The following is a 19,610-nucleotide window of genomic DNA, read 5'->3' as shown; positions in this document are numbered from 1 at the left end:
CTTGAGCTAATCTTGTTCTGGGTTATCTGCATCACTGAAAGTGAGCGCTTTTCAATGCCAGCGCCGCGTCCAGACATTTTTAAGGCTGAGATCCAAGCTACGAGCATAGCTCTAGACAATTCACCAGCTGCAGGATAACAAACCCTCACCTGACGGAGAGAGGCCACGGGTGCGCTGGGAGATGCCCCAGAGTACGATATAAATCAAATGCAAGGTGATGATAGTCACAGTCGGTAACCTGCGTCTTGATAGTTCGGATGGTGACAGAGGGTGCAGTTGATGAGTTGCCGGATGCTCGTCTACTAGTATATGTCCGTTCGGGAATTCAGATTTCGAATGTGCAGTCCCTATCGAGATTCATATCCTCATGTCATTGGCACAGACGGAAAAGGTGCACAACGAAGCAATGTGACCATCGGCTCCACCGCCTGTGATATCCATGAAATGCAACCACGGACCGATGAACGTGTGGATCCAGACATGACGGCGCTGGAATGCGGCTCCCGTTGATCTCGAGTCATCCATCTGTACCTTTCCCAAAGGTTTTGGAGTCGGGCTGTGGGGATGCGATATGATCGAGATGTAAATACTACTAACGGCTTGGGTTTGCAATCAATGTGTTCACGTATAAATCGGATTTTGTTGCCGCAAAGTGGCAGTGAAGAAAAATTATGTGGTCCACGTGCGACGAGCTCGGTGGTAAAACGCAGCAACGCGCCAGGTGCCATCAACAAATTTGCGACCACAGCTTCTCTGGAAATGAACACTGGAATCCAAACAATTCGACGGCCATCCCGGCGAGATCTGCCGAGTCAGTATGCCTTTGTACTTGCTGAGTCTCCAATGGAGGCCGATAATGTGTAGAATTTGCATCGCCGGGAGGTACCAATTCGGTGGTGTAGCTGATATCAATGCATCACGGCCACACCCTCGTCCCGTCATAGTCGTTCTGCCGTTTTAGTAGCCGCCCTCTGATGGGCGAACGTATGTCCAGGTGTGTTCCATGATCAGCGGACTTGGGGAGCGCTATGCAGCCCCATGCCCCATATAATGCCTCTCCACTGCCAGCCATCCCTCGTGGCTCTCCCCCCCCCAGCGCCTTGTTATAACCCTGGCTAGGCTTACTATTGCTACTACTCTGCAGGACCCCCTTAGTAAGTCTCTGTCCCATTCACCCATGCACTGAGTTGTTCACGCCGCAGTCTCCCTTATAGTATCGTCATGGACTATTACCTTGCTGTGCCTGAATCTCTCGGTCTCAGGGCCTCTCCCTCTCAGTCTCCATTAACTTCTGGTTTCGGCCCATCTATTGCCTCGACACCCCTTATACCCATGAGTTTATCAGGTCAGCAATTGCCTGCGCTCCCTCCATCAGATCGTATCACTGCATCGGATTCATCTGCGCCACCCCTTACAGCCCACGGTTCCTCAGCATCCTATCAACAGTCACATTGGTCATATACTTCCGCTGATATTTCTTCGGACTTGTCTCATCCTCCCTCTGGCCCCACCCCCACTTTCAATCCAATCGCTATGGGTCTATCGTCATGCAACAAGCTCTCGCGCCCGCTCACCCCGAAGGAACAGGAGAACCTAGCTCATCTCGACAGACTCAGATACTTCCTCAGGACCGCACATCGTTACACCGACCCGTCGAGATCTAATTACTCGGACGACCCCCTCGCTGCCAGCGTCTCCCCATACGTATCGTGTCCGGATGCGAGGATGACTCGTTTCCGCATTTCACAGTCGGAGCACATAACATGCGTCTTGTGGTCTGGCAAGTATTTTATCACTGGCACCGACATCGTGCGCTCCCTTGTGTTTCGGTTTGAAGCATTCGGACGCCCCGTTCGGAATATCAAGAAATTCGAAGAGGGCATCTTCAGTGACCTACGAAACCTCAAACATGGCACGGACGCCACATTGGAAGAGCCGAAGGTGCGTGCTTTCCGCGTAACCTCAGTCTGCTCCTTGACCGCTCCCATAGTCACCGTTCTTGGACCTTCTCTACAAGTTTCAATGTATCCGTACACAAAAGAAACAAAAGGTCTTTTATTGGTAAGCAGACTCCCGCTTCACCGAGCGGTTCTCTCCTAACTTCCGGAGGACTCAGGTCTTCAGTACCCCATGACCGGCTCTTTCTCGACGCTCTCGAACGCGACCTCTCCCGTGACTCCACAACAGAGGTGGTGGGCGAGCCTGCGCTTTCATTTAAGTGGGATCGTAATCAAAGGTTGTACGAACAGTTCGGCAGCAAAGTACAACAAAAAGGATTTGGCAGCAATAATGTGGCGTCGGAAGTCCCAACCGCCACAGCCAATGAACCTTCAGCCGCACTATCTGGGATAGATGAAGCTCTCACAGGGGACCTGACCCATATCGACGGAATGGGGCTAAGTCGCCTTCCTTCTCCTATGCACGGGGCGAGCATTCCTCTCATGCCTATCACATTATTTGATGGCTCCCCGAGTTACAAGCAGCGTCGCAAGAAGCCTTCCCACAGGATCTCTCCAGGATTATCTCATACGATCAATCACAACGTGGGTGAATGCGAGTACTCTTTCAGCGACACCACTCGCGACGTCGGCTATGGGACCGGAGACCGCGGCATGTCAGCGGCCGACGTGTTTTCCTCCCAGGCTCGGAGGATTGGCACTCCAAGCAGTGCAGAAGCGGTGCGAACTATGAGAGGGGATTCCGCGATTGGGAGCAGTTCATCTAGGGCCATCGCTCCTGCATTATCACTGTCCGCAGACACCGGACAACTCTCTCGATTTAGTCAGCTCACTGCCAAAGACAACCCCCAGAGGGTGCCGCACCTGTCTCGTTCCCTGACAGATCCGACCCCTCCGCTGTTTGGATTCGATAATGAGACCCCCACGACGACAACGACGTCTAAGGTCTTTGTCTGCCCTTCATTCTCGTGCGGCCGACTCTTCAAACGAGCCGAACATCTGAGGCGACATTTGCGCACACATACCATGGAACGGCCTTACGAATGTGACAGGTGTAAGAAACGCTTCTCGAGATCTGATAACCTCCACCAGCACCTCCGCATTCATGCACGTGCGGATGGCCAAGACATGGGGTCTGGTGACGTCTGTGCGTTGAATGGCGATGCTGACGAGGAGATGGAAGATGGAGATCTCGAACGGTTAGCCCATGCGTTCCCAGCGCCGTATCCAGTCGACGCGGATGGACTTCCGGACTTGACCATGTACGAAGTGGAGGTGCCTGGACACGTGCAAGAAGTGCAGGGTGACGAGGAAGGGTTGCTCGTAGCCTCGGATGTCACTCCGGGGTTCCAGGCAAACCTTGCGCAGTCCGGAAGGCTCTACAACGCTGAGGACACGCGTGGTCTCATCGACATGCAGCCGGATGCTGGACTTGGCCACTTCGATTCCTTCTCTCCCTTCGATACCACTACTACTACCTGGACTAGCGTCTCCGGCTCACCTCTTACCGGCGACCCCACATCGCTGAATGGTGAATCAGTCAAGGCATCCTATTCTACACCCTCGCAAAGGCTAGAATTCGGGTCGCACAGGTCGGGTACTAGCTCGTCCGCAATTGGGCCGATCAGACGCCACAGAAGCATGACGCCATCCCTAATGAAGAGTCAAACGACAACACCTGTTCGTAGCTACCATCCGTACGCCGCATCCGCAAGCTCATGGTCTAGCCAGTCTAGTCCGTCAAGCTTGGGAACACATTCGCTGGATCTATCCTCCATTTCGGCAGTGACACTGAGCGGCGATGGTGGTTCGTACAACACGCAGCCACGATCCTTTTCCAGCTCGTCACTGAGTCAAGCTATGGAGCCCACTTCGAATTGTTTGGATACCGGTTCTGGGCTGGGGAATATTTACCCCGATTTATCCTTCTACGCCGGTGCGGAGGACGGTCTGGATGTGAACCAACCTTATTCCGCGCATCCGTTTGACGGGGGTTTCTTGATTTCGAACGCATAAGGGCATAAGGGTTCTTCTGACGCCGAACTTCACGTACATTATCACACGACGAGCTAATTCCTGCGGACCAGCTCGCTCAACGATGGATATCGATGACCGCCTGCCTCCCCCCCTCTTGTATCCAGAATTATTTATCCCGCGTCTGCCACTCAGAAGTCCTGTACGATACGCACCTTTGCGCTAATGCTCCCTTGCGTCCATTTGCCTTGCTGTCAACCATTTTTGTGCCGGTCACCTACAATATCCCCGGTCGGATTACACACCGTATACCCCTCACTTCTTGGTTTTGTCAGGTGTTTGTACAATGATGTATGGAGTCGATTGCGTTCTCTGGACGCTGTGATCATCGCAAACATAGATTAGTACAAAGCAACAATGGCTCTCTATTTAGCAATTCCCATCATAGATTATGGCATGGAGATAACAATAAAAAATCGAGGATGAAATGATCATCACTCTATAGATCTCATACTTGCGAGGTTCGGGATAAGCTTGCTGGTTCTGGGAACAAAACCTAACTGCGTCAGTTGAACCATGACCGTGATGTCCGGAAAACGAGGCCAGAAGTTCTCCGCACTGCTCGTAAGGATAAATATGGTGCAACTGGGCCCATGGCATCACTCGCAGATACCTTAGCGTGCCTGGCTTCTGGTGGGTGATCCGTGTTCTCCGCCTTAGAAGGTAAGCCAGTTGTGCGACCTCATACGGTAGCCATTGTATTTTTTGCATTTGTTGATCGATCCCCCTTGTATGGGCTCATGATTCAAAGATGACACAGTCGCATCCGAATGACGAGTCGATGGGGTAGGCACATGAGGGTGGAGTAAGCCCGAATGACATGGTGATCAGTAAGCATGTGTGGTGTGGGGAGACTGGATAGCCTGATCGGCGTCGACTGGTGGATGGATCGCGCTCTCCCGGGCGTCCCGGAAATGGACCGGATTTGCCAATATACATAGCCCAGGACTTGGGAATTGCCAGCCTACCAAATAGTGTACCCGCGTTATGGCAAAGGTCAGATGTGAAGGTGATCCCGGAGCCATGGATTGCACCCGCCAAGTTAGCCCCACTCCGGATGTAGTTCGTGGGCACAAGTTAGCATCCGAGGGCACATGTCATCGATCTGCTCCCCGAGGAGCAGTACAGATACTCCATGGACTCCGAGATCCATGATCACGTGACCAGCGTCATAGACGATATGGCAGTACTCCCTCCAAAACCATTTTGTGAGTTGGCAACTATGTTCTCGTCATTCTTAAAAACACTGGTGAGACACGCCCTTATCGCTAGTAGCTTGTTTTGAGTTGAACAAATCCGTCCTAGCCTCAAATATCCATTTTGTTAGTGAACATGTGTGCTAGCATCAACCGTTGGCAGTGTACTAACCACGGACTTAAACTATCGGGGGTATTCTGATTTGTACGACCAACCAACAGCCACAACCCATCGTCTCCTGCATCAGTCAGGGCACTCGCCCTACTGCGATCAGCCCTATCTGCACCATATCCACCAGAAAAACAAGACGCACCGCCCCTGCAGTTCAACCTGGAGGTCGTCGAACGCACTCCACCTACTCCGGATCAGATTAAGACCATCATGTCGTACCTCGAGCCCAAAGGATCTGAGAACGGCCCGTATTCCGCTTTCTTGTCGGCACATCCGAGCGCTCCTGGGCTTTCAGAACAGCCACAGACGGCGGCTGCGATGTCGAATCTGGTATCGCGGCACCCTGAAGCACTCAAGTGGCCCCTTGTCGTAGACTGGCACGGAGGAAAAGCGAGCGTCGGTGATGTGGATGGTGTGAAAAATATTTTGGAAGCCTTGAGAAAGCGACGGGATGGAGAAGTCAAAGACGATGTCAACCCGCCCAGCGGGTGGTTTTCCTAGACATTATTTATTACAAATATATTGGCCGCAAGTCAACGGTTTGTACGGAATTTCGGTGTACGATTGGTCCAAATGAGCAAACTACCATAAGGCTAATCGAGGGGACAGTCAAATGGTAAAGCTAAAGTCTCGCCAAGGAATTATATACCGCATAACGAAGGAAAAGCTAAGAGTCAATAGAAGTATATAGCATGGTATCCCCGCAAACTGATCCACCTAGAACGACCCCAATAATCACTGCAAACCGTGTTCGCCATCATCCTCAGACGACCCACCCTCGCAGTCAGACAGTGATCACGACACATTCGCAGCGGAGGCGTCATCGCGCTGCGTCAAAGTCAATATGCTGGGGAGAAGATGAAAAAATGACTGCCGCCCCCACCTCGGAGACCACTTACACCCTGATTAGGCGAGCTAGAACTACCCGTGGGCGTCGCCGACGTCGTGGCACCGTCTATTGACGAAGTGTCCACGCCCGTCGTCCCACTGGGCGACGATGATGACTTTGTAGGCGGCCCGGTATTGCCATTGGACTTCTTCGTCGTCCCTCCGACTGCTCCCCCGACCACAGCACCAATGACAACGACGATGATAACGACGACTGTAATGATGCCCTTTCGACTGCGCCAAAACCCTGTGCGAGGCTTCGAGGCATAAACACCACCTGATTCCACGAACGGTTCCTTCGAACCGTTCTCTGTGGCTGCAGGCATCAGAGGTGCTTGAGGCATTGGAGGAGGAGGGGCGACGGGAGGTGCGGGCGTTGTTGAGTCTGCCGGACCAGGCCGACTGCTGTCGAGTAGATCGACATTGTAACCTTCCTACAAAGCCAATCCATGCGCGTCGTTGGACAGAAAGACGCCAGTAAGTGGTAAGTACAAGTATAGAGGGAACTCGAGAAGAATTTGGGGCTGTGCACGTACCCGTAGCTGCGCCCGAGTTGCCTGGGGTGCATCGACGAGAAGGTTTTGGTCGTAGCTACTGCGCTGGTTGGGATTTGGAGTCTTTGACCTCGACATGGCTAGCGTGAATTAGGACTCCTCAAAGCACAGTGGTAGTGGTGGACGTGGGGAGAGATGTTCACATAGAAAATTAGTCGCCCAGACCGAGGACTGTCACGTTGAACAGCCTCGCCACCGCTGCTGCCGCCAAGGATGTGTGCCTGGTGGACCTGCCACATCAAGGAACCAACTATATTGGCAAGCTCGATATCACCCTCAAAATCATTATATTCCTAGGAATAAAGATTGGGCCAGCAAAGGGAAACTCATCAAACCCTCTTCCACCGCCTTGCCTATGAACAAGAAATCAAACTACATAGCTTCACTCGACTTTGGTACTCTCGATGTTCCAGTATTCCTGCGCATAGTCCTGGATCGCCCTATCAGAGCTGAACTTGCCCATCTGTTTCGTGTTTCCACAAGTCAACACAGATGCTTCTCAAACGTTTTATACGAAACGGGGTTCCACCCACCTTGGCCGTTGTCCTGATGCTTTTCTTGATCCATTCCGTACGGTCGTTGTAAGCATTGTCAATCATTTGTAGAGCTTCTATGTCTGAAAAAAGACGTTCATTAGTACCAACACTGCCTGCAGATCCCATCCAACTTACAGGAGTCGAAATCATCGGTGATAAGGTAGTAATCTAGCTGTCGGATGGTGTTTAGAAGGCTATGTGGGTTTGTTAACACCAGGAACAAACTATCGACTGCAGCTTTCGGGTTTGGGAACTCACGGCTCGTACACACCCTCATCTCCGAAAAGCCCTGATGAGATCTGGTCCAGTACTTTGGCCAAATTTCGTGACTTTTCTTCAACCGGAACAGGATGATGCTTGTGTTGGTAACGAAGTTCTTCCACGGCAGGCGTCAGGTGTCCAAAGAAAACTAGAGAGACAACGATCAGCGCTGAGCCAATCTGAAACTCGTTCCAGGTATGTACGTACAGACGTTCTCGCTGCCCACTTCCTCTGCGATCTCAATGTTTGCGCCATCTGAAAGGGTGGTTATGTCCGCAGTCGCAACAAAGTAAACAACCCATACACGTACCAACGGTGCCGAGAAGAAGACCCCCATTCAGGCAGAACTTCATGTTCGACGTCCCGGATGCCTCCGTACCAGCAGTCGAGATGTGCTGACTGATATCCGACGCGGGAATCAATATTTCTGCCATTGTTACAGAGTAGTCTGGAAGGAAAAAGACGTTGAGATAGTCCTTGGTATCGGGGTCAGCGTTGACGACACGAGCAACGTTGACGATGAGCCGAATCGTCTGCAAAGTGTAAACGTCCGTCTTGGACACGACTGCGGTACCGCGACGCGTACCAGTTTTGCAATTTCATCTGGTGGACAAGGAACATTCAGACGGCGCATAGGAAGGGAAGAACAGGCACATACACCCCGGTGCTGCCTTTCCAGCGAAGAAGACGTTTCGAGGCGTCAACTTTTTCCTTTCCGACGGTGACATGGCTTTCAGCGTTAGATAACGCTGGCAAAACTGTTAAGTACTATGATACTCGGTCCACGGCAATTTGACTTACATGCACTACACCAAGAATATTGAGTGTTTGACGCTAAAAAGACAAATCAGATATTCCCCCTGCTCGTCCTAACCAGGCGTACCTTGTACTCATGCAACCGCTGTAACACATTCGTGAGCCCTTCTGAACTCTGCACCACGACAAAACGAAACTTTACCTTGATTTGCACATCAAACATAGCCTTAGTGTTGACGTTCAAGCTGAGCGTAACCCGCATATAATGTGCCAGCCGCTCCTTGTTGGCTTGTTTCACAGCAGCCCACTCCTCGAGGAAATCCTCGTCTTCGACATACTTCAGTAGTTCCTCGAGCTGACCCAAATCTTTCAACCAGATATTCTTCGGTATATTTATCGTCTTGGTGATGAGGTCGGTAAGGTCTGGGTTGCACTGACCGTCGACATGAGACGGTGTCTAATACGTATGTAGCAATGGAACGACGCACCTGTGCGAGCCAACGACGCGGTGTGACTTTAAATGGTGAATTAGAACGATACGCGTGCTATGCATCAGGGCGAAGACTTACTGCCGTTAGTGACATTACCGAACCTTGCGGCCCGAGTCAGTCAGTCAATCAAGCCCTAAATAAATACGCGGCACAGACATACTTGCTCACTCCGAAGAAGTCCAGAAAGTCTTTGAAGATGGTTGTCCTCACTAACTCGGAATGAAGCTGCAGACACGATACGATGAGCGCCGTCATATGAGAAACACGCAGCATGACACTTGCCTCGGCCACGCCATTGATCTTGCGACTCCCTGCAGGATGGCATCACAATGCAGTGTGTGGTTCCTGGCGCGAAATATAACTCACCAATGCACGCAAGGTGTGCCATACGGACGTACTTGGGGTGGTTCTCTGTGCAGGAGTCAAATGACATGCCCTTCTAAAATAGATCATCTGTCTTTTTACCAACCTTCGATGAGAGACATCCTAGCAAGCCGATCGCGGTCTCCAGGGAACTTGTGCTCCACGGCTGTCCGAGAAGGTCAATGTCGAATCCTAGACACCGAAGGGATACATACATTGCAAGAAAATCCTGTCGGCGGAGAAAAGAAAGAAGTGATCAATAGGGTATATATTAGATCGCTTTACGGGAGAGCTTTACAGGTTCTGCAAAAAGGATCAATGAAAAAAGAACGACGGCGAGAACAAGAGCCTACGTACAATATCATAAATGATTTGCATATGCCTGGAATAAACGAGCGATCGAGCATGTCAGCACAGGAGATGGATAGTGGAGTGATGATAATCGCGCAATACCTGGGCAAAAGATGTTCCATCAAGGGGACTGGCCATTTTTCCAAGGCTTCCTATAAAGCGAGCAAACTTCTTCAAAAGAATCGGCGGCGCCATACTGATAGCTGACTTACCGGGAGGACTGTATGATTGGTGAAGAAGAAAGTGTTGGTAACGATATACCATGCCACATCCCATGGCAAGTCTTCTTCGTCGACCAATATGCGCATGAGCTCAGGGATAGCAAGCGTAGGATGAGTCTGCATTCCTATGAGAGAGAGAATTCGATGGTGCTACGGAGAACGTACATCATTCAACTGGATCGCGATATCTAGTAGAGTGCCATTGAGTGACTAGAGAATACGAGAGGAACGGAAAGCTTACAATCCGGTAGTTCAATCATTGGTTTTCCGAGGTTCCTAAAACGCCGCATGATGTCTGCAAGACTAGCTGCTGTCCAAAAGTACTGCTGTTTAAGGCGCAACTCCTTGCCGACTGATATGAAGTGCGTCAGTAAATCAACCCGAATGCCGCGAGGAATGACCCCTTACACGTCGTTTGGTCGTTAGGATATAAGACGGAGGTGATCGCAGCGGCACTATTCGAAGATTCGATGGCATGCTCGTAATCCCCGGCTTGAGAGGTATGTAGATCAGTGACCCCTTCATCGTCCAACACATCACTCACCGTTAAAACTTTGTAAATCGAAGCCCCGCTTTGGCTTGCTCGCCCATAAACGCAGATTGTTCGTGTTGCGAGTATCATAGCCCGGGATCGTTACGTCGTACGCGACCGCCAAGACTTCTTGACCACCATACCAGACACCCCGGGCAGTGCCATTAACGTACTTCTGAGCCTCTCCGTAAAACCGGATCTCATACTGCACGTCTGCACGAGAAACCTCCCACGGATTCAGGTGCTCTAACCACGGATCGGGAGCCTCGAGCTGTTGACCATCGGGCGAAATGAGCTGCTGGAAGATACCATACTTGTAACGCAGACCGTATCCCCACACCGGAAGTTCTTGGGTTGAAGATGAATCGAGGTAACATGCCGCGAGACGTCCAAGGCCACCGTTCCCTAAGCCTGCATCACGTTCCTGGTCGATGAGGTCCTCCAAGTTGAAACCTAGTCTGTCGATGGATTCCCTGTATTGATCTTTCAGACCAAGATTAAGGAGAGCATTGTCCAGAGTGCGTCCCATGAGGAACTCGAGGGAGAGGTAATACGCGCGTTTTCCGGCAACCCGGTTCATGTGCATTTGCGTCTCATTCCAGTTGAGCTACTCGAGAGGAAGAGAGAAAGTTGGACGACCCAGGGAGATCAACGGGAGCACTCACCAGCAGATTATCTCGAACCGACAATCCGGTTGCAAGATAAGCACCCAGGTCGCTGAGGTTGTGAGGCTGGCGAGCGAGGGACGTTTGGACATGGTTCACAAAGGACCGGGCGATGGAAGGTACGTCTGCAGGGTATGTGTGGTATCAGCATGGCCGTCGCTGGGATACGCAACCCCATACATACCTGTGTCTGGCTTTCTCAGATTGGCTCTCCATAGCTCCTCCTCGCCTCTCGGCCACTTGTCCTTCCCGTCTTCGTCTTGCTCTGGTATGTAGACTTGTGAAGCCCCATGATCAATCTCTGATCCTCGGCTAGATATGACGATCTACACACGTGTTAGGGTCCTCACATGTCGAGGACGACTCGGCTTTCCAATCGTCGCAGGATCTAGTACAGATGTCATACTATCCAGAGAATGTCGTGAATCACTGGAACGTCGGGTGGGGGGCCCAAGGGCGGCCAGTCACGACAAAAGAGGCCCTTTCAGTACGGAGAAAGGGGTCAATTCACTAAATACAGTACAGAGCAGGTCTAGACCTCCTCCAAATTCAACTGACAATCCAACACTCTCCGAATTATATATCACATGTGCCTGTACTAGTACGTGGCAAGGGCCCAACTCGGAAGCCATCACCTGAGGGAATGACCTGACAAATTATAAGCTGCATCAAAGCCTGAAGTACCTGGGTATTGTATGAAGCAGTTCATCTGTAAATTTAGCAACCACCTGACGGAACGTGGACAGGCAAAAGGAACACGAGGACAACTCCGTCCACGGCTCTTGTAAGATGTCTTTCAGTTCGCGCAATAGCCAACTCCTGTATGGCGAATGCAGAAAACGCGAAACTAGCCACTTTTGAAAGACAGCTTCACATTCTCGGCAGAGGATGAAACTCTCTCCAATTGGGCAAGTAAGGATGGCGACGAGATGTTGTTCAAGTTCTTCACGACCAACGATGACACGTCGCAAGTCCTCCGGCGAAAGAATGTGATGGCTGTTCCCTCCATCGCCTCCCCCTCCCCAGCGCTGCACCGAAAGGGCGTAAAATGCTGCTGGTAGTATTTCTGGAACATCCAGCTGTCGCGCTAAAGCGATCGCCTCTGCAAAAATAGTTGTGATGTAAACGCGGAAGGTCGTAGTCGAGGACTTACCAGCAGCATTTGGAAACGCGTTGCTGTTCATTTCTAGAAGATTCGTTGGCCATCTTGAAAGTAGCTGTTGCTTGGACCAGGAGCGCAGGTCAGAAATCTCGTATTTCGTGGATATTCGAAGCGCTCCGGCAATGATACCGAACGTGGCAGAGCGCGACTCGAAAGCACTTGTGGCAGGTTTATTGCATGAAAGGTTTCTTCAGGACATAACACACCCACCTGCGGTTATACATCCAGCTTAGGGTAACTGTCCAGTCTGCTACAGAGTCCCCTGAAAAGGCAACGAGCGGACACCCGTCAACGTTCTCTGCGTCCTGTGGCTGGGGGAGTTCCAGCATGTCTGCAAAGACAATGGAATACATTAACTTGTTGCGGTGAATCTTGAAGCATGTTTGTTCGACACGCAGGACGATGTTCCCATCCGAGAACCAAAATCGGTCGTGTTGCATATGTGAACCGTTGGCGGAGGGTGGCTCGTCAACGGGTCTTCTTCTGCGTTTCATGGGCGGCGGCAGGTCCAAACCGTACATGTTGGTGTCTTCCATTGTCCTCGGTCGTCGCACTGTAACAGTCCTACTAACCAAAGGGCACTGGCTGTATACTTGCAGAGACTCCCTGCACAGCAGGGTAATAACAACCCGGGGGGGAGACGCGTTGCGTGTTCGCATTTGATTACATAACGAGCTAATCCAAGTCTCCATCCCCAGCATCAGGCTCAGCCTCGCCGATATTGAGCTTCCGTTTTCTGCCAGGCAACTCTGTCCCTGCACCATACCCAACACCTGCCTTCTTCCGTAGAGCCTCCAGATCCTGCTCCGCCTCCTCAGCCCACTCCAACACAAGATGCCGACCGAGCAAGTGCGTATGTTTGAGTGCTGCAAATGCATTTTCGGCTTCTCGACGAGTGAGGAACTCGAGGAACGCGAACCCGCGAGTTCGTGAGTCAAATTTCTTTGGTAGCCGAACAGACTTGAGCTGTCCGTGTGCGCTGTGTGACAAATAAAAATGTAAGATAGACTTTATTCTAGAAGGAAAAGTAGCGCACCCGAACAACTCTCGGATATCCTTCTTCGACGCCTCGAATGGCACGTTTTTCACGATCATCTTGGTCGTCCTCGCCTTGGCAATTGCCTCACCCTTAGATTCTTCCTCTTCCTCTTTCCCGCGCCCCGCAAATTTCACATGGAGAGCATGCCCGTCCAGAACAAACCCTTGCATGCTTTTAAGTCCTTTCTTAGCACCCTCTGGTGTCTTGAAACCGACAAAACCGTATCCCATACTTAGCCGGGGCGCTGCTCCGCCAGGCACCGCGGGGCGTTTAGGATCCGGCTTCGTTTGAACGCGTGCAAACGAAAACTCCGGTAGAGCGCCGAACACTTGCCTGAGTCTCTCGGAGGTCGTGCTGAACGCAAGATTCTTTACGAACAGCGTCGTCCCAGCGGACAGGGGCGGCTCATCGTCTTTGCCAGCACCATCGGGCGTTTCCTGCTCCGCAATCGTAATTGGCTTGAATGCAGTGGAGGTAGATGCAGTCATGTCTTCATCTCCTGTTGCTTCTTGGAACATGCCTAGCGGACCCTTCTCCAAGTAGATGATAGAATTTCCGAGTCGCCTGTAGGCCACCGCTCGGAAAGCCTTCTTGGCTTCGTCCGCGTGCTCAAATTCCACTACTGACATTGTGCCCGCAGGGGGCACAAGAACACGGCTGAGCTTCCCATGAATTTCGAATAACTCGCGTATTTGCTCAGCCGTGGTACCGTAGGGTATGTTCTTGACGAGAATAATTGTATCCGACCGAACTCGCGAAGAAAATGTCGAGAGGATAACTCCCTGCGACTCTAGATATACTTTTGTCTCCTGAATGACGTGCGTCTCGGCCAAGGCAAGCTTCACGGCTGCATTATCAGACTCGGGATTCAAGATATCAGCCTTGGAGATGTTCAGCCGATCTGCGATAGACGAAGCCACGGCGTCACTCTGAAGCATGGCACGGGTTATATTAGACTACTAGACATCGATGGCGACATAATAAGGGGGCGACGAACATTCATGTATAACATACTCCAATTGAAGTCACGCCCCGCCGTAGCTTTCCGCTTGGCGTCGCGCTCCTCTTTCAACGATCTCTTCTTCCCATCTCCGTCTGTTACCTCGAATTTGGCTTTACGATCCACGGCAGGAAGGATGTGCAATAATCGACCCTGGAAAGACTTCTTGTCGAGTGCCTCGTAAGCAGCGACTGCAGAAGATGGTTGTTTAAACCTGACATATGCGAGACCTTTCGGTTGCTTTGAAACGGTATCGATCGGTATATGCACCTTGGGAAAGGAGGGAATAGAATCAGTGCAAAGCCGAGAAGGGGAGAGGGGACGAAATGCAAGTCAGATAAATTCTACTATCGGTTTATTCCCTGAGGATCATCTTTTTCCTTAAGAATCTGATGTCCCTATGCTAGTTATCATCACGGACGACATGCCCGGGAAAATAATCAAGCAACGAAATACTTACCTGCTCTATTTCACCAAACGATTGAAAGAGCTCCTGTAGTTCGGCGTCTGTGCATGAAAAAGCAAGGTTCCGAAGGAATAGACGACCAGTCTGGAGGATGGTCTCCGTAGTCGGATCTTTATCCTGCTGGGGAGCGGGATCTTCGATTTTGTTCTCGTCCTCATCTTCGTCTTGCTGAAAAACCGTTTCTGGTTCGGGTATGCGGTTTGTCATGCGTCGTTTCATCCACTCCAGATCCGACACTACATCATCAGCTGCGTCATTTTGCACCTCACTTACAGTCTTGTGTTTCTCTTTTTCATCGGGTGATAAAGTAGGATGAGAAGTGTTGATTTCATTTGCCCATGACGGTCCTTTCCGGGAACGCGATACCTCGAGGAACTCGTCCAATTGAGATTTTGCTTTCAACTGGTTTTGGTCTCGCTTCTCATTTTTCTTGGCCTTTGCGTCCTTGTGTGGGTTTTGCGCGCTGATTGGCTCGTCGGGCTCGATACGTCGCCGTTTGCTGGGTCTCGGCGCCGGTGCGTCCTTGGCACCCTGTTGTCTGTGTCAATGACACGCAAATAAGAACCAAGGCGATCTCACCTCAACTACTGCAACACTTATCCGTGTCGAATCGATAAACGTACGATCAAAGTAGTCTCTTGCTGTGGCAGCTTCCTTGTCAGATTTGAAACCTACGAAGCCGAACCGTCGGGTCGTCCCATCCGGTTTATGGGACACTCTGATATCTGTGATAGTCCCTGGCGGTGCTCCATTCTGCTCAAAATGTTTGCGTAGGCCTTCTGGTGTCAGGTACGGTGGAAGGTTCTTCACTATCAGACGGGACATTGTCGCGCTTGACCAGACGAAGGAAAAGCTGTAGCTGGGATCACACGCGGCCGGCAATCACCGGTGCGATGCCGGCGGCCTGCGTACTTAGTAGTAAGCTTGTCTTTGTCTTCACGCACTCAGTTAAGGACAAGCCCCCCTGATCCTGCGACTTTATCCTGAAGCAGTATGTATTCGCTTCCTCTATCTGGGGTCTCACCGTTTTCAACAACAAACCATATGACTGGGAAGGTAGTGTGTGGACCCACAAGCACTACTACAATGTTTTAGTCCAGCGACGACGTGGTTCTATTCTCATGACTGGCATCGAACATATGATCCCCGTGTGTCTAGCCTTCAGCTTCAGGTCTGGTTCTCGGCCCGAGGTTGTCCCCTTATTACATTTCAATGTTGATCAACGAACAAATGGTCCTTCCTTCGGTGTCTAAATGAAGGACTTTGTACCTATTTTGTCATTTTAGGGTCAGTGGTTCCGTCGGACACCGTATCAGAAGGAAATAGCGAAATCAATTCTCCATCCCCTTCTGAGACATCTATTGTCAATCACAAATCAATATTCAGATACGAAATCAATACTCTGGCTGGCGGTGTAAGGACGGCATGGGGGCTTCCCGTTAATTAATTTGCCTCTCAATGTGCACACGAGTCCTCTCACGGTACGTATAGTCCTCGGGGTTTTGATGACGCTACATATGGTCGAACAAAAGTTCCCAGAGTCGCTGGTGGGTGTATAAACTGCATACTTCCTGTCGTCCTATCATCCTGCCCATCCCCCCTTTTTGCTGTTGTGTATTCGTATTCTCCGTCATCCCTTTACTCTGCCCACCCCTCCCTTCGTTCCCCCTGCCAATGGACCTTGAATCTATCAGCTTTGGCAAAGCCCTGTGGGTTTGCATGAACATAAAAAACAATTTGGGCAACAAGACTATTAAAGTCCAAAATGCCACGGTTACGTGGTATGGAAATACCCCTAGTCCCTTGAATACTCGTTACTGAAAATTGAATCAGGGGAAAATTCTTCCGCGATAGCAAAGGCACTGAAATATCGGCAGATGAAATTAATGGACTTACCGTTGCTCCCGGTGCTGTGACTGCTGTTTCGGCCTGCAGACGTCCGAGTTCGTTCGCAGGGACAGAGGGTTCCATTGACCTCTTTGATAAGTCGACCCGAATTTGCACCATCGTTTGGGACTTGCCTTCCAAGTCCAAGGAAAATCGACTCGAAGTCCAGAATTCTCACAATAATTATGTGGTCACTCTTGGTCCCTGGGAAAGTTACGGGGCCATCGGTCACGTTAGTATCGATGTTCAACGTGCCTAGAGCCTAGTTTTCGATCACATCGGACAGCCTACATATCCTCGTCTCTGTCGCTCAAATGGTTATATCACAGGCTTTTGTACACCCTTAGAATGTTCTCTTGCCCTTGTATGGACTACGGTTGTTTGTATTCTTATACAGCGTGCCATCATGTATCCGCTTCTGGCGCAGTATGCTTGGACGTCAACGTGACTTGATATTGAATTTGGCATCTACTACTATGGTCATGAAGAGTAATAGTAAAGGGTGTAAGTTTGCCTGATCAGTTCCGAGTCCATGCCCGACCAGCGGCACGCACACGCTCCCGCGGAATCTTATCTTCAATTATTGTACTTATAACCGAAAGTGACATACGTAGATTATCTTGGGAAGTGACTAAGGATGAAGGGGTTTAGACTAATATGAAGAAACTGGCCAAGTGTACTACTACACTTAGCACGATTTGCAACCATCAATGGCCTCCTGCACCCCCTCAGACTCGCGGCATCATAATTAAATGACGTCAGGTAGCCCGTCCCACATGAAGTTATCACCTCCATTTCGAAGAAGTGCTGACGGCTTTGCGTTTCGAACTCAACATGTGGGTCTGCCCACAATAGGGACCGAAAATGTGATTTCCTGTAAGATTTAAGCTCTAGACAACTGCCAGCATTGTGATCGCCGCACTTGTAAATTATATAGCCCTCACCGAAAGATATGATCGATGACAGCAACGTTTGACAGGTGGTCTTGCGGGTGCAATTCTGTAGCACCGGCATCTCGGCACGCTCGCATTTTAGACACGAATTTAGAGAAGTTTTGTCTCCAAATCCTTAGTAAGGCATCCATTACTGATCTCACACGACTCATCGACTGAGAGCCTATTATCCTGATGCCGCCAATTCCGACTCTCGGCCAGGACAAAAACCCTCGAGGTATTCCAAAAGCACCGTTCATCGTACGTATACAATATCGTCGAGAAAGCATGCATTCGGTCATCACAATCGACAGGCAAATGTTGAAGAGTACATTGGGGGACCCGATGGTGATGTCGAGGGACCGTTGAAGGAGTTCCAAGATGCTATCGCGTATGTTCACACCCACAGTGTTCAGATGACAGTTCGGGATCAAACGCAGCATAGGAAATATCGTTATATGGATGGGAGTCTAACCCAAAGGCGCAAAGCCCTCGAGGACAAGATTCCGGACATAAGGAAGACGCTACAGATGGTCGAGTTCCTAAAACAGCGGCGGGTGGGAGCGTTTAGGCTAATATTTTGGATGTTGTATTGATCAGCAACGCTAGGACAGAAAGCAGAAAGCGGATGACCAAGAAGACGACCTGGAAGAGGATGACGAGAACTCAGACGGAGCGAAAAAGCCTCTGACCACGACGTTCGAACTAAACGACACTCTGTTCGCAGAGGCGCAACTGGACGATACAGACACGGTGTATCTCTGGCTTGGTGTACGTCACAGCAGATAACCTAAATGTCACATATGGTCTCTTAACGTGTATCGCATTTAGGCAAACGTTATGCTGTCCTATGAAATTCCTGAAGCGATCACGCTCCTTCGGTCGAAACTCGATGCCGCCGAAACGAGTTTGAAGACGGCGATTGAAGATTTGGAGTTCGTACGAGAACAGTTGACGGTGATGGAAGTTAACACCGCACGGATGTACAATTGGGACGTAAAACGAAGAAGAGAACGGCGGTCAGCTGAGGAGGCTGCCAAAAGGGAAAAGGAGTCGTAGTTCAATCTAATCTACGCAATGCTTGACTAACTGCGTAAGCACTTCATATAATGCGAGTGTGTGACCGTTTTCTATAGTACGGCCGGAGTCACCCACGGAGACAGTGCTGCAAGTCACTTCTGCACGTAATTAGAAGATTGGGTTGGGGGACACTGAGTGCGTGCTGGATGCCCCTGGGAAGGTCCCAGTAATCAGAATGAGCGATCTGCGCCCATTACCGACAACGGTACTAACGGAGTAGCGTGGTCCGTCAGGTTATGCAACCTTCTAAAACTCAGCTGCCCTGACTCGGACGAAGCACGATAGGTACGAGGAAGCCGCGCTTCTGAACGAATTATCCCAGGATTTTCGCCTCGAGGGAGAATATGCATGAGTTGGGGACCCTTCAAGGACCGACTGCTGTCGCACCCCGAAACTTTAAATCGTTTCACCGTGAACACACAGGTTACTGTTTATGATAACGAATATCTCACTCGACCCTCGCTGATTTGATTCCGTCCTAGATATGGACCCTTTGTCCGTAAAATTCAAGGATGCGCCGGAATAACTGCCGTTCGCCCGAAGCGCACCTACTGCATCTATCCCCATTGTATTGATAAAGTTGGTCACAACTGTCTAACCGTCGGATTCTATCGTGGGTAATTTAGGTGATTGTTCACAAGCTCCTTAGCCACCATGGGAATTCGACCCAGCCGTGCATATACTCCAGATGGCCGGGTGTGAATGCATGGTCTTCATGGTACTGCAACTTCTTTGCCGTACATGTGGGTTTGTCTGCCCACCGTGATGACCAGCTGACCTCTTGATTCACTCTACGTATACATTACATTTTCTGACAGGTATGTACTGTGTTACAGCCATAGGTTGTGAGTCGTCATCTGTGTCGGCAATCTAGTGTGCCGAGAACCCGGCTAGCATTGCCAAGAGTGAACTCCTGAGAATGACATGGTTAGCTTTCTCTAATAACAAGTCATCAGGAAATTAACACTTTACTATTTTTGACCTTTTTGTGACTTTTTGGGAAGGAACCTACTATCTGTACTTTTTTTTTTGACCATATACAGAATTTTGAAGAATGAAAAGAGAA

At 50.4% G+C, this 19,610-nt stretch overlaps 8 protein-coding genes across 8 annotated transcripts; 4 read left to right on the top strand and 4 right to left on the bottom strand.

Moving 5' to 3' along the window:
- Window positions 1-945: 945 nt before the first annotated feature.
- F5J12DRAFT_214257 (STE like transcription factor-domain-containing protein) lies at window positions 946-4,066 on the top strand. The gene is made up of 4 exons (XM_051738446.1): window positions 946-1,154; window positions 1,215-1,941; window positions 1,991-2,061; window positions 2,117-4,066. Exons 2-4 carry the CDS (start codon window positions 1,222-1,224, stop codon window positions 3,972-3,974), a joined length of 2,649 nt encoding a protein of 882 aa, XP_051598621.1. The 5' UTR covers window positions 946-1,154; window positions 1,215-1,221; the 3' UTR covers window positions 3,975-4,066.
- Window positions 4,067-5,214: 1,148 nt separating this feature from the next.
- On the top strand, window positions 5,215-5,861 carry F5J12DRAFT_906301 (thioredoxin-like protein; the record flags this gene model as incomplete). The annotated part of the gene is made up of 3 exons (XM_051748775.1): window positions 5,215-5,241; window positions 5,298-5,314; window positions 5,411-5,861. 3 exons carry the CDS (start codon window positions 5,215-5,217, stop codon window positions 5,859-5,861), a joined length of 495 nt encoding a protein of 164 aa, XP_051598620.1.
- A 33-nt stretch (window positions 5,862-5,894) lies between these two features.
- Window positions 5,895-7,189, bottom strand: F5J12DRAFT_214497 (uncharacterized protein). The gene is made up of 3 exons (XM_051738448.1): window positions 6,785-7,189; window positions 6,260-6,682; window positions 5,895-6,188 (listed from the first exon to the last, which is right to left on the bottom strand). The coding sequence occupies exons 1-3, from the start codon at window positions 6,878-6,880 to the stop codon at window positions 6,156-6,158; spliced, it is 552 nt and encodes a 183-aa protein (XP_051598619.1). The 5' UTR covers window positions 6,881-7,189; the 3' UTR covers window positions 5,895-6,155.
- F5J12DRAFT_723056 (glycogen phosphorylase) lies at window positions 7,185-11,382 on the bottom strand (the record flags this gene model as incomplete). The annotated part of the gene is made up of 26 exons (XM_051741427.1): window positions 7,185-7,265; window positions 7,336-7,418; window positions 7,474-7,532; window positions 7,597-7,747; window positions 7,807-7,854; window positions 7,910-8,132; window positions 8,186-8,202; window positions 8,258-8,348; window positions 8,401-8,433; window positions 8,483-8,500; window positions 8,558-8,788; window positions 8,844-8,869; window positions 8,925-8,947; window positions 9,007-9,071; window positions 9,123-9,153; window positions 9,209-9,257; window positions 9,316-9,375; window positions 9,625-9,712; window positions 9,773-9,898; window positions 9,947-9,969; window positions 10,023-10,133; window positions 10,190-10,273; window positions 10,326-10,920; window positions 10,979-11,103; window positions 11,163-11,255; window positions 11,313-11,382. The coding sequence occupies 26 exons, from the start codon at window positions 11,380-11,382 to the stop codon at window positions 7,185-7,187; spliced, it is 2,604 nt and encodes an 867-aa protein (XP_051598618.1).
- A 95-nt stretch (window positions 11,383-11,477) lies between these two features.
- F5J12DRAFT_840907 (uncharacterized protein) lies at window positions 11,478-12,768 on the bottom strand. Its single transcript, XM_051746118.1, has 3 exons — window positions 12,351-12,768; window positions 12,132-12,298; window positions 11,478-12,080 (listed from the first exon to the last, which is right to left on the bottom strand). Exons 1-3 carry the CDS (start codon window positions 12,674-12,676, stop codon window positions 11,647-11,649), a joined length of 927 nt encoding a protein of 308 aa, XP_051598617.1. The 5' UTR covers window positions 12,677-12,768; the 3' UTR covers window positions 11,478-11,646.
- Window positions 12,769-15,531, bottom strand: F5J12DRAFT_840900 (uncharacterized protein). Its single transcript, XM_051746117.1, has 5 exons — window positions 15,225-15,531; window positions 14,640-15,176; window positions 14,177-14,449; window positions 13,177-14,108; window positions 12,769-13,119 (listed from the first exon to the last, which is right to left on the bottom strand). The coding sequence occupies exons 1-5, from the start codon at window positions 15,468-15,470 to the stop codon at window positions 12,816-12,818; spliced, it is 2,292 nt and encodes a 763-aa protein (XP_051598616.1). The 5' UTR covers window positions 15,471-15,531; the 3' UTR covers window positions 12,769-12,815.
- A 599-nt stretch (window positions 15,532-16,130) lies between these two features.
- F5J12DRAFT_840897 (aegerolysin type hemolysin) lies at window positions 16,131-16,998 on the top strand. The gene is made up of 2 exons (XM_051746116.1): window positions 16,131-16,426; window positions 16,479-16,998. Exons 1-2 carry the CDS (start codon window positions 16,320-16,322, stop codon window positions 16,789-16,791), a joined length of 420 nt encoding a protein of 139 aa, XP_051598615.1. The 5' UTR covers window positions 16,131-16,319; the 3' UTR covers window positions 16,792-16,998.
- A 510-nt stretch (window positions 16,999-17,508) lies between these two features.
- Window positions 17,509-18,601, top strand: F5J12DRAFT_214061 (Prefoldin subunit-domain-containing protein). The gene is made up of 5 exons (XM_051738444.1): window positions 17,509-17,725; window positions 17,779-17,855; window positions 17,910-18,021; window positions 18,074-18,235; window positions 18,296-18,601. The coding sequence occupies exons 1-5, from the start codon at window positions 17,660-17,662 to the stop codon at window positions 18,521-18,523; spliced, it is 645 nt and encodes a 214-aa protein (XP_051598614.1). The 5' UTR covers window positions 17,509-17,659; the 3' UTR covers window positions 18,524-18,601.
- Window positions 18,602-19,610: the final 1,009 nt, after the last annotated feature.

Source organism: Pisolithus orientalis (assembly GCF_024613125.1).
Source record: "Pisolithus orientalis strain OTSU chromosome Unknown F5J12scaffold_21, whole genome shotgun sequence".
Classification (NCBI taxonomy): Eukaryota; Fungi; Basidiomycota; class Agaricomycetes; order Boletales; family Pisolithaceae; genus Pisolithus; species Pisolithus orientalis.
This window is presented reverse-complemented; position numbering and strand designations above follow the sequence as displayed.

Coding starts and splice junctions, on each gene's coding strand:
- F5J12DRAFT_214257 (XM_051738446.1), top strand. CDS start 1,222: ATGGACTATTACCTTGCTGTGCCTGAATCTCTCGGTCTCAGGGCCTCT. Junction 1,942..1,990: donor CCACATTGGAAGAGCCGAAG/GTGCGTGCTTTC, acceptor CCGCTCCCATAG/TCACCGTTCTTGGACCTTCT. Junction 2,062..2,116: donor AAACAAAAGGTCTTTTATTG/GTAAGCAGACTC, acceptor CGGAGGACTCAG/GTCTTCAGTACCCCATGACC.
- F5J12DRAFT_214497 (XM_051738448.1), bottom strand. CDS start 6,880: ATGTCGAGGTCAAAGACTCCAAATCCCAACCAGCGCAGTAGCTACGAC. Junction 6,683..6,784: donor CAACTCGGGCGCAGCTACGG/GTACGTGCACAG, acceptor TTGGCTTTGTAG/GAAGGTTACAATGTCGATCT. Junction 6,189..6,259: donor CTAGCTCGCCTAATCAGGGT/GTAAGTGGTCTC, acceptor ACTTTGACGCAG/CGCGATGACGCCTCCGCTGC.
- F5J12DRAFT_840907 (XM_051746118.1), bottom strand. CDS start 12,676: ATGGAAGACACCAACATGTACGGTTTGGACCTGCCGCCGCCCATGAAA. Junction 12,299..12,350: donor AGCTGGATGTATAACCGCAG/GTGGGTGTGTTA, acceptor ACCTGCCACAAG/TGCTTTCGAGTCGCGCTCTG. Junction 12,081..12,131: donor CGCGTTTCCAAATGCTGCTG/GTAAGTCCTCGA, acceptor CTATTTTTGCAG/AGGCGATCGCTTTAGCGCGA.
- F5J12DRAFT_840900 (XM_051746117.1), bottom strand. CDS start 15,470: ATGTCCCGTCTGATAGTGAAGAACCTTCCACCGTACCTGACACCAGAA. Junction 15,177..15,224: donor TAAGTGTTGCAGTAGTTGAG/GTGAGATCGCCT, acceptor CACAGACAACAG/GGTGCCAAGGACGCACCGGC. Junction 14,109..14,176: donor GGAGTATGTTATACATGAAT/GTTCGTCGCCCC, acceptor GCCATGCTTCAG/AGTGACGCCGTGGCTTCGTC.
- F5J12DRAFT_840897 (XM_051746116.1), top strand. CDS start 16,320: ATGGACCTTGAATCTATCAGCTTTGGCAAAGCCCTGTGGGTTTGCATG. Junction 16,427..16,478: donor CAAAATGCCACGGTTACGTG/GTATGGAAATAC, acceptor AAATTGAATCAG/GGGAAAATTCTTCCGCGATA.
- F5J12DRAFT_214061 (XM_051738444.1), top strand. CDS start 17,660: ATGCCGCCAATTCCGACTCTCGGCCAGGACAAAAACCCTCGAGGTATT. Junction 17,726..17,778: donor TTCCAAAAGCACCGTTCATC/GTACGTATACAA, acceptor CACAATCGACAG/GCAAATGTTGAAGAGTACAT. Junction 18,022..18,073: donor AGTTCCTAAAACAGCGGCGG/GTGGGAGCGTTT, acceptor CAGCAACGCTAG/GACAGAAAGCAGAAAGCGGA.